Source organism: Oncorhynchus mykiss, chromosome 25, assembly GCF_057628025.1.
Source record: "Oncorhynchus mykiss isolate SJ-2025 chromosome 25, ASM5762802v1, whole genome shotgun sequence".
Classification (NCBI taxonomy): domain Eukaryota; kingdom Metazoa; phylum Chordata; class Actinopteri; order Salmoniformes; family Salmonidae; genus Oncorhynchus; species Oncorhynchus mykiss.
This window is the reverse complement of record NC_143046.1, coordinates 72,865,506-72,876,969: the sequence shown is the minus strand read 5'-3', so window position 1 is coordinate 72,876,969 and position 11,464 is coordinate 72,865,506. Positions and strand designations below refer to the sequence as shown.

General features: G+C 40.5%; 1 protein-coding gene across 2 annotated transcripts; it reads right to left on the bottom strand.

Moving 5' to 3' along the window:
• Positions 1–4,577: 4,577 nt before the first annotated feature.
• Positions 4,578–7,920, bottom strand: LOC118944312 (uncharacterized). Of its 2 annotated transcripts, none has more exons than XM_090221012.1 (3): positions 6,788–7,920; positions 6,529–6,587; positions 4,578–5,665 (listed from the first exon to the last, which is right to left on the bottom strand). In XM_090221012.1, the coding sequence occupies exons 1-3, from the start codon at positions 7,322–7,324 to the stop codon at positions 5,359–5,361; spliced, it is 903 nt and encodes a 300-aa protein (XP_090077138.1). In that variant the 5' UTR covers positions 7,325–7,920; the 3' UTR covers positions 4,578–5,358. The 2 variants fall into 2 exon arrangements, with proteins under 2 accessions (XP_090077138.1, XP_036818729.1); XM_036962834.2 differs by lacking the exon at positions 4,578–5,665 and adding an exon at positions 5,821–6,057.
• Positions 7,921–11,464: the final 3,544 nt, after the last annotated feature.

Below are 11,464 nucleotides of genomic sequence, written 5' to 3'. Positions count from 1 at the left end.
TTGAAATCTGTACCTCATTCATTACAACAATTTAAACACATAACAGAATTCCAATTCAAAATATTGTGGAAGTGCTTCTGTGTGCAGATGCAATTAATTTTTCTCACCACAGTGGGGAAGTACAACTCACTATCTCTTACTGGATTTCTCTCTCTCAGTGGAAAGTGATATGCCAAAGAATGTGCCACATTCAGCCCCTCTAAAACCCTGCTGAATACTGTGCATTCCTTCTGAGGAAGGGTGGGGACACCGCTAGAACTGTGGTCAGGAAATTAAACTTAAATACACATCCCTAGCACATACCTTTTTAAAAGTAGGCATTGAGAGAAAAATATGCCTTTTGCTCAAGTATTATAGCATGCCCATAAGCCTTGTTGAAATAAGTGAAGTCTTTCAGCTGTTTTACTCTAGACAACTGGGAAATTGAGAATAAATTAGCTCCGACTGGGAAAATACATTTTGAACGGTCATCCAACTCAGAATTGTAAATCCGGCCTCTTTCTGGAGCTACGACTTGAAGATCAATGACTGTTATCATGATTCAGCCTTGTTTGTTTCCGAGTTTCCAGTTGTTTTGAAAGCACCATAAATCCAGAGAATGCCAGACTTTTAAATTCGCAACATTAAGACTACAAAACTACAAGGACATTGCTCAATGCCAAATGTTTTGTAAGACCGAATTGTTTCTGCAGCAATTTTGTGCACTGACACAATGTTGAATCCCACATTGGAATAGACCACTGGATGATTCTGTCTATTACACATTGACAGACATATCCATGGAGATAATTAATAGTTTATTAGATTGGTTGGTGTCTGTAGCCCTGCATCGTGCTGCAAATGCAGTATTTAATTTATTTATATATATACAGTATCAGTCAAAAGTTTGCACACATCTACTCATTCAAGGGTTTTTCTTTATTTTTGGTATTTTCTAAATTGTAGAATAATATTGAAAACATCAACACTTTGAAATAACACATGGAATCTTGTAGTAACCAAAAAGTGTTAAAACAAATCAAAAATAAATGTTATAATTGAGATTCTTCAAAGTAGCCACCCTTTGCCTTGATGACAGCTTTGTACACTCTTGGAATTCTCTCAACCAGCTTCATGAGGTAGTCACCTGGAATGCATTTCAATTAACAGGTGTGCTTTGTTAAAAGTTAATTTGTGGAATTTCTTTCCTTCTTAATGCGTTTGAGCCAATCAGCTCTGTCAGCCCTATTTGATAAAAGACCAAGTACATATTATGGCAAGAACAGCTCAAATAAGCAAAGAGAAATGACAGTCCATCATTACTTTAAGACATGAAGGTCAGTCAATCTGGAAAATGTCAACAACTTTCTTCAAGTGCAGTCGCAAAAACCATCAAGCGCTTTGATTAAACTGGCTTTCATGAGGACCGCCACAGGAAAGGAAGAACCAGTTACCTCTTCTGCAGAGAATAAGTTCATTAGAGTGCACCTCAGATTGCAGCCCAAATAAATGCTTCACAGAGTACAAGTAAGAGACACATCTCAACATCCACTGTTCAGAGACTGTGTGAATCCAGCCTTCATGGTCGAATTGCTGCAAAGAAACCACTACTTAAGGACACCAATAATAAGAAGAGACTTGCTTGGGCCAAGAAACATGAGCAATGCACATTAGAATGGTGGAAATGTGTCATTTGTTCTGATGTGTCCAAATGTAATTTTTTTTGGTTTCCAACCGCTGTGTCTTTGTGAGACGTGGAGTAGGTAAACGGATGATCTCAGCATGTGGTTCCCATCGTGAAGCATGGAGGAGGAGGTGTGGGGGTGCTTTGCTGGTGATATTGTCTGTGATTTATTTAGAATTCAAGGCACACAACCATCATGGCTACCGCAGCATTCTGCAGCGATACGCCATCCCATCTGGTTTGCGCTTAGTGGGACTATCATTTGTTTATCAATAGGACAATGACCCAAAACACACCTCCAGGCTGTGTAAGGGCTATTTGACCAAGAAGGAGAGTGATGGAGTGCTGCACATTTTTACTACATTATTCCATATGTGTTATTACATAGTTTGATGTCTTCACTATTATTCTACAATGTAGAAAATAGTACAATTAAAGAAAAACCTTTGAATGATTAGGTGTGTCCAAACTTTTTACTGGTACAGTGTATATATATATATATATATATATATATATATAGATATGTGTCAATATGGCACTAATCAAGATCTTAAAGTTCCTCTGTGCCCACATCACTAAAGAATTAATTAACATGGTTCACACACACCAACAGTCGCGAAGAAGGCACGACAATGCCTCTTCGATCTCAGGAGACTGAAAATATTTGGCATGGGCCCTCAGACCCTCTAAAAATTCCACAGCTACACCATTAAGAGCATCTTGATTGGCTGCATCACCACTTGGTATGGCAACTGTTTGGCATGTGACCGCAAAGTGCTACAGAGAGCAATGCGTCTGGCCCATCACTGAGGCCAAGCTCCCTGCCATTCAGGACTTCTATACCAGGCGGTGTCAAAGGAAGGCCCTAAAGATGTTCTCTCTGCTACCGCACGGCAAGCGGTACCGATCCACCAAGTCTGGAAGCAACAGTACCCTGAACAGCTTCTACCTCCAAGCCATAGGACTGATAATGAGTTAATCAAATAGCTACCCGGACTATCTGCATTCACCCTTTTTGCTCATCACATACACTGCTGCTACTGTTTATTATTTATCCTTTTGCCTATAGTTACTTTACCCCTACCCAGTGTTGTAGTTTATTTTTAGTTAACTAGGCAAGTCAGTTAAGAACAAATTCTTATTTTCAATGACAGCCTAGGAACAGTGGGTTAACTGCCTTGTTCAGGGGCAGAACAACAGATTTGTACCTTGTCAGCTCTAACCACTAGGCTACCCTGCCGCCCCAGTACTCACTTCATCTAGTCTCTGTGTCCGATACTTATTTATTCGATCTTGACTTGGTCTCGGACAATGAGGACTTGTAATTTCTTCCTGAGACCTGCTGAGACCAGCCGAGTAAAACCTCCAGATGTTCGGCTCCCATTCAGTCAGCGCATAAAGCCCCTTTGCCAGGCCAAATATCCACACCCCTTTTATGACAATATCTTATCACCTATCGAAACCAGGGCTTCCTACATACTGTCCTTAACTTTTGTTGAAAAATATCCTCAAAATTTGTAGCGTTTGTCAGAACTTCCTTAATTCGCTGTTAGGGAAGAGTGGTGGGAATGATTTAAAGTTGCGTCCTCACTATTAGTAAGGGGAGACTGGAGGAAATTGTATTTTTATCTATTATAGATCTGTTTGGGTTAGTGATCATTTGTAGAGTGGCTCCCTATTTGCACTCAGCAGGCATTTTTTCACCATTCTGAGTGTCTAAAGCAGCCTTTGTTAAAGTATGGGTTGCAGATGTGTTTTTTTTATTAGCAACTTAGTCAGGGTCTCAAATTACTGTTGAGAGTTAGAAAATATGCCATTTAGCAGAAGCTTTTATCCAAAGTGACTCACAGTCATGGGTGCATACATTTTATCTATGGGTGGTCCCAGAAATCGAACCGCCTACCCTTACAAGCCCCATGCTCTACCAACTGAGCTATAAAGGACCACATATTTCATGTAGAATAGTAGAATACACAAATTTGGTTGTGCACCAGCAGTTTTTCTCTTTTTATGTTTGTCACTCAACTAGCCATCTCAGCTAACAGATTTTAGATTGGTAAGTTTGTTTAGCCAGCTATCTAAACTTGTAGTTATCATGGACGAATACCGACCGGACAAGCAGGGCATGTGCCCATGGGCCCTGACCTACTGGGGGCCCACATTGATTTTGTTAGTCACTCTCACTCAGATATCATATTAGCAAGGCATAAGTCATGGCCCAATGTGTAGAATTGCAGGAAATTAGCTTAAAAAATGCAATTTTCTTATCTCTGCCCCATGGCAAAATGAGTAGAATTGCATGAAATGTATTATAAAAATTATAAATGCTCTCTCCCTCTCATGGCAAAATGTTCAGACTTCATGGCAAAATGTTCAGTGCTTTAACACTGCAGAATTTTCTCTCCCAATTGCCGAATGTGTAGAATTGCTGGAAATTAACTTTATTTATTTTGTCTCTATACAGTCAAGAAAAAGGCCACTAAAGGCCCCCCCTCACTTAGGACTCCCAAAAGGGGGCATGTTTTCGTAAGGTTGGGTCCCAGGAAAACACAGAAATTCTCATTTGGGTCCCAGGCTGAAGAAGTTTACGAATCCCTGGTCTAAAGAATCCATATGTTCTTCTGAAATATGAACACAGAAGTACTGGACATTTTTAACTTGTATTATGGTGGCGATTTTACACAATTACAATCATGGTCTTGAATTGGTCATTTTTCTGGTCTCGGTCTTGACTCAGTCTCGAATAAAACACTGACCCTACCTATATGAACTGTACATATCTACCTCAATTACCTCGTACCGCTGCACATCGACTCGGTACTGGTACCCCGTGTATATAGCCAAGTCATCATCACTCATTGTGTATTTATTCCTTGTGTTATATATATTTTTCTTTTTCTATTTTTCTCTCTGCATTGTTGTTTTTACGAAACATGAGAAAAATACAATTTGATTTGATCAATAGCGGACATGCATAAAGAGTTTGCTATATTGTATAATGCTCTCTATTACTCTTTTTGTATCTGCTTTAGCACAGTAAACTTGATCCCGATTTTAGCTCCAAGATGGCGGCAATTGGAAAAAACTGAAAAGTAGATTGTGCTGATTTATTGGCACATTGAACCATGTCACGTATCTTAGTTTAAAGTAACTATCCTGTGTACATCTCACTTTTAAAAGTTAATATTCTCTTAACTGAAATGTCGTTGACTCATTCTATACTCTTATTTTTGGCCAAAGCATAAATTGGAAAAAAAACCCACCTCAAACAGACCGTCTATATTTTTTTTTGCTATTTCCTCATACAGGAAGATGTCAGCTGGGCAATCAGCAGTCTACTCACCTTAACATTTTTAATGAATGGTATATGCCCACACAATTCTGTTGTTGGAGTACGCCCACACCATTCTGTTGTTGGAGTACGCCCACACCATTCTGTTGTTGGAGTACGCCCACACCATTCTGTTGTTGGAGTACGCCCACACCATTCTGTTGTTGGAATACGCCCACACCATTCTGTTGTTGGAGTACGCCCACACCATTCTGTTGTTGGAGTACGCCCACACAATTCTGTTGTTGGAGTACGCCCACACCATTCTGTTGTTGGAGTACGCCCACACCATTCTGTTGTTGGAGTACGCCCACACCATTCTGTTGTTGGAGTACGCCCACACCATTCTGTTGTTGGAGTACGCCTACACCCTTCTGTTGTTGGAGTACGCCCACACCATTCTGTTGTTAGAGTATGCCCACACCATTCTGTTGTTGGAGTACGCCCACACCATTCTGTTGTTAGAGTACGCCCACACCATTCTGTTGTTAGAGTACGTCCACACCATTCTGTTGTTGGAGTATGCCCACACCATTCTGTTGTTGGAGTATGCCCACACCATTCTGTTGTTGGAGTACGCCCACACCATTCTGTTGTTGGAGTATGCCCACACCATTCTGTTGTTAGAGTACGCCCACACCATTCTGTTGTTGGAGTACGCCCACACCATTCTGTTGTTAGAGTACACCCACACCATTTCAACACAGAAAAACTGCTTTTTAACATACTTAATTGCCATTTTTTTTGGGGAAAATTATTAAATTCATATTGTAGTTAATTATAGGTCCTATTTCATATAAATCTGGAAACACTGGCCAGTTCCTTAAAAAAAATTGTGGGTAGTGCTAAAACAATAGCATCATATCTGAATTCCTCCATCATTATGCACCTTCACCATTCATTCAAAAAACAAATATTTGGTTGAAAAGTTATCCTGCTATTTTAGTCTCTCCTGTGAGGTCAACTAAACTCCCTCTCTATGGTCTCCATCAGGTCCACTTCTGATCCATCATACAGAATGACAGGCATGGAGAGAGAGGGACCATTGCCATCGTCCAGGACTCTGGAGGGGGGGGAACCGATAGATATGTCAATAATTGTAAGAACAATAAAATAACTGGCAGAGGGGGTTTCAGACATAGCCTGAAGAAATAGCTTGAATGAAACTGTGGACCAAATTCTGATGCGCAAATGGGCTCAGTCAGTGAGCCATAGAGGCAATATATATATAGCCACGGTCTATTTCCAAATTATTCCAAATTACAATTAGATATGTTATTACAGTCTTCATTTTCAGCATATTTCCATGTTTTAAATAATATAAATAAATTAGCCACAATAAAACACCTGTTTGTTTCCAAGTTGTTTGCAGACGTGGAACTAATCTGATCAGCCCAAAGCACAATGGCTTGGTATTTTGATATGCTCAAGGTGAATTTGATCTTGCCCGATCTTCAGTTACTACAGAAATCGTGTGTGTGCGACACTGAGCTAAAAATGAATAATTTATGAAAGAGCAGGATAGGCTACTTACGAGTCTGTTTCTGCTCGAGGCACTGACTCCACACAAGCTGACCCCGTTGTCAACAAGTCCTGTTAAGAGTTTTGACAATAGAGTTGGCAGAAAACAATATATAGTTTGCAGATAACTTAAAACATACAAATGTTTTAATATGTTACCCATACCATTGGTTAAGTAATTTTAAAACAGGAAATCGTAGATCAACATTCTGTCAATTTGATTATCCTTGTCCATCACCACTGACCAGAACAAGAAAAAATAATATTCTTACATTTTCCTGAGTTCTGCTTGAGAACTGAATCTGTGTATTTTTGCAAAACTGGTTGAAGACCGGGGTGCCTTTCTTGTCCTTGACTCCAACAGAACCGTTATCTGGACAACATGCCCCAGGCCCCTCCGACAATTCAGAACTCTGCCAGTGAGGGGTTGAATTGAAAACGCTTTCATTGTGGACTCGACTGGAATAACATAACCCATATGTATTAGACCTTATGAAAGGTTTCGTTTGATACGTTTTCCTCTTGGAACGCAATTCCCGATTGTCATATTCCTGTAGAACTTGATTCAGTTCCACATCAATGTCATCATCCTCTACGGAAAATTCAGAATCGTGTCCTTCACTGTGGCAGTCTTGTTGCGCTCTATTTCGTGACTGACTTGAATTCGTAGATTTTGTTATTTTCAATGGTTTGAACAAGTGTCTTTCCTCTTTCAAAACGTGGACTGTGTTGTCATCTCTTCTGAATGAGTTTATCTCGTTGACACTGGCAGGAGCAACCTTCTTTCCTCGACTACTACCGCTACCCATGTTGTTGTTGTTGTCCCTTGGCACCAGGCTGTAAAAATTTACAAGGCACAGCAAAGGCACGCTCCCATTTCCAGTTCGCGTTGCCCCCCCACCAAAAAATCTAAGAACTCAGAAGTGAAACATTAACTTGTCTCCACGCAGTAGCTCGTACAATAATTAGGCTAATTTATGCACGGGCTGAAATCAGTCATTATCTCTGTGGCACAATGGAATCATTTAAAAAAATCGAAATCTAAAAATGTGTGGCAGAATTGCCGCCTAGATTAGAGTCCTCTGAGTACCGAGAGGGCATTTTGTGAAACTTTCCAAATGTTATTGTGTACCGAGAGGTCCATGACGTCTCCATCCATTTAAGGACACTGTCTAAAAGCCCACTGTTTACAATCCTACAATTGCATCGCCGAGAGTCGTCACCATCAGAAGTTCTGTAGATAGCCTTCTAGCCCACTGTAAAGCTTTTACGGTGCCTGCCTGAGTCTCATGGGTGTCCGGATGAGAACAGCTGGACTGGACCGAGATGCTCAATAACAACCGCTCACAATCCTATGGCGAGGAGACTGAAAACTCCTCCCTCTCCATCACGTTTTATAGAGGACAAATAAGAAACCGCACAGTGAGAAAATTCCAGTTGGATAAAACCCCTCCTTTTAAATCTTTTTTTCAACTTTTCTAAGTAGCCAACACAGACCTACAGCGAAGTTGATAACCTCACCTCTAAATTGGCTTATAAACATGAATAGCCAACAATTCTGAAGCAATTGATTGTTTTATTCCAAAACTTCAAAAGAAAAATCAAATGAGTTGCAGTGGAAAACGTGACATGAGAAAAGTCCATGTAACTGAACGGCATTAGCTAAGAGGAAGCTATAGCCAAACAGATGCTACCCACCAATGGTCCTGACTCTTTTCCTAACTCGGAGCACAATAAAATGGGGATGATTAGTGACAAAAAGAATGGAGCAATTAGTTTGATATATATATTGGCCATGTCTTGACAGCAGCATTACCTGTCTGTGTTAGACTAATATGTTTTATTGAGGCAAGGGAGGACAGTACACAAAGGATGTGAGGCTCCGGCACAGATCAGTAGTGTGTATAGGAGACTCAGAGACCCTATAGTGAGTGATTATAGGTCCAGTGCTGAGCCACACAAGAGAGGGGCATTCCATTCCAACATAACGGGCTTCCAGGAGATTCTTCAATAAGTCATTGTTTGGAGTTGTTCTCTCTCTCTCTCTCTGTCTCTCTGTCTCTCTCTCTCTCTCTCTCTCTCTCCTCCACAAGTCATTGTTTGGAGTTGTTTTCTCTCTCTTCTCTCCTCCATAAGTCATTGTTTGGAGTGCTCTCTCTCTCTCTCTTTCTCTCTCTCTCTCTTCTCTCTCCTCCATAAGTCATTGTTTGGAGTGCTCTCTCTCTCACTCTTTCTCTCTCTCTCTGTCTCTCTCTCTTCTCTCTCCTCCATAAGTCATTGTTTGGAGTGCTCTCTCTCTCTTTCTCTCTCTCTCTTCTCTCTACTCCATACGTCATTGTTTGGAGTACTCTCTTTCTCTCTCTCTCTCTCTCTCTCTCTCTCTCTCTCTCTTCTCTCTCCTCCATAAGTCATTATATGGATTGTTTTTTCTCTCTCCCTTTCCCTCTATTTATCTCTCTCCAGACTATGCCACCTGCTCATGCTGGAGAGCTACCAAGTCAAAGACACCTGGCCTAGAGGCCTTTTGCTGGGTTCTCATCTGTTTGGAATCCAATAAAGAAAATGTTGGGCGTTTTCTTCACATGAGAAAGTTAAAGAACATAGATGCATTATCACAAGTGTGACATAAAACAGTATCCTTTCCAGACCTTGCACCCGTCCTGGAATGTCACAGAGAGGATTCATATGGTTCCCTATCTAACATTCCTCCTACTGTATATCATTGAATGTTCTTTTCTAGTTGTGTTTGTGTTCCTGAGCAGACCCCTCTCTGTTATTCACTGTTACATTCGCATGTCCCAGAAGGGTTGAGAACATCTGGATCTCAGCTCAACAGCTTCCAGACAAGAGAGAGAGGGGAGTCACTTCTGCAGCTGTGGCATCCAGAGAACAGACCAGCTACATAACTGAGGTTTTCCTTTACTCTATTTTGGACAGAAATAACCCCTACATGGAGACACTAGTAGAGTTTTTATTTTTCATATATTTTTTTTCACCTTTATTTAACCAACAATTGTGACCTGGCCAAGATAAAGCAAAGCAGTGCAACAAAAACAACAACACAGAGTTACACATGGGATAAACAAACGTACAGTCAATAATACAATACAAAAATCTGTATACAGTGTGTGCAAATGAAGTAAGGAGGTAAGGCAATAAATAGACCAATAGTGGCAAAGTAATTACAATGTATGTGCAGATGAGGATGTGCAAGTAGAAATACTGGTGTGCAAAAGAGCAGATTAACAAATATGGGGATGAGGTAGGTAGTTGGCTGGATGGCCTATTTACAGATGGGCTGTGTACAGCGGCAGCAATTGGTAAACTGCTCTGATAGCTGACACTTAAAGTTAGTGAGGGAGATATAAGTCTCCAACTTCAGTGATTTTTGCAATTCGTTCCAGTCATTGACAGCAGAGAACTGGAAGGAAAGGCAGCCAAAGGAGGTGTTGGCTTTGGGGATGACCAGCGTGGTGGCTTATTTCTGCTTTACCAAATGAGGAGAGTTACAAACTTCACACACCAGTCAGAGTTATACTTTAACTACATTTTTAATAATAATAAGAGCTTTGCAATAGCATTTTGACTTTCAATGATGCACCATCTCTAATAAACCATTGAAAGTGACATCAGAAAAGTACAAATATCTTTTATAGCCAAGATACACCCCTCTCAACCTACATGACGAACCACAGATCTTAGGAACAGTTCACAAAGAAAGACTTTTACTTGAGAGAGAGGAGTATCCCTTAGCCAGATAACATTCGCTATAAATTATCGTTCAGTTTGGTCCCTCAGACGAGGTTCTAATCTCATTCCTGGTACTTCATAGCACAAAAACATTACCTCATGTTATCTGGAATGCTCTTTAGGTTTTATCACCCAAAGAAATCGTAAATCTCTCCTGTCAGTGCTATCTCATAGAGGCCCATCCTCAGTGGAACACACACACACAATACTCTATTCTGTCGAATAAAACAACCATTATAATGCAATACAAGCATTATATTATAATCTTACAATTTTCCACGACACCAGTGAAATATAACTGCTGGAGCGCATGCTATCTGTGGGTGTTGCTACGGTGACCAGTGAGCTGTTATAAGGCAGAGCTTTACCTAACAAAGACTTTTAGATGACCTGGAGCCAGTGGGTTTGGCGACGAATATGTAGCGAGGACCAGCCAACAAGAGCATACATTTCGCAGTGGTGGGTAGTATATGGATGACAAAATCTATTTGGTGAGAAAACGGATGGCACGGTGATAGACTGCATCCAATTTGCTGAGTAGAGTGTTGCAGGCTATTTTGCAAATGACAAGGATCGGTAGGATAGTCAGTTTTACGAGGATATGCTTGGCAGCATGAGTGAAGCAGGATTTGTTGCGAAATAGGAAGCCGATTGTAGATTTAACTTTGGATTGGAGATGCTTAATGTGAGTCTGGAAGGAGAGTTTACAGTCTAACCAGACACTTAGATATTTGTAGTTGACCACATATTCTAAATCAGAACTGTCCAGAGTAGTGAGTTGGGCGGGCCATAAACACCTCATGTACACAGACAAACCCCACAGTGAAACACATTACATACACTATATATACAAAAGCATGTGGCCACCCCTTCAAATGACTGGATTCGGCTATTTCAGCCACACTCGTTGCTGACAGGTGTATAAAATCGAAGTAAGAATATATAAGTATAAAATATATGGATGAGCAGTGACAGAGCTGCTAAGATGCAATAGATAGTACAGAATATTTTTTTATTTTTTTATCTCACCTTTATTTAACCAGGTAGGCTAGTTGAGAACAAGTTCTCATTTACAACTGCGACCTGGCCAAGCTAAAGCATAGCAGTGTGAACAGACAACAACACAGAGTTACACATGGAGTAAACAATAAACAAGTCAATAACACAGTAGAAAAAAAAGAGAGAGAGAAAAAAGAGTC

Coding starts and splice junctions, on each gene's coding strand:
- LOC118944312 (XM_090221012.1), bottom strand. CDS start 7,324: ATGGGTAGCGGTAGTAGTCGAGGAAAGAAGGTTGCTCCTGCCAGTGTC. Junction 6,588..6,787: donor CAAGCAGAACTCAGGAAAAT/GTAAGAATATTA, acceptor AACTCTTAACAG/GACTTGTTGACAACGGGGTC. Junction 5,666..6,528: donor CCTCGAGCAGAAACAGACTC/GTAAGTAGCCTA, acceptor CTCTAACAACAG/AATGGTGTGGGCGTACTCCA.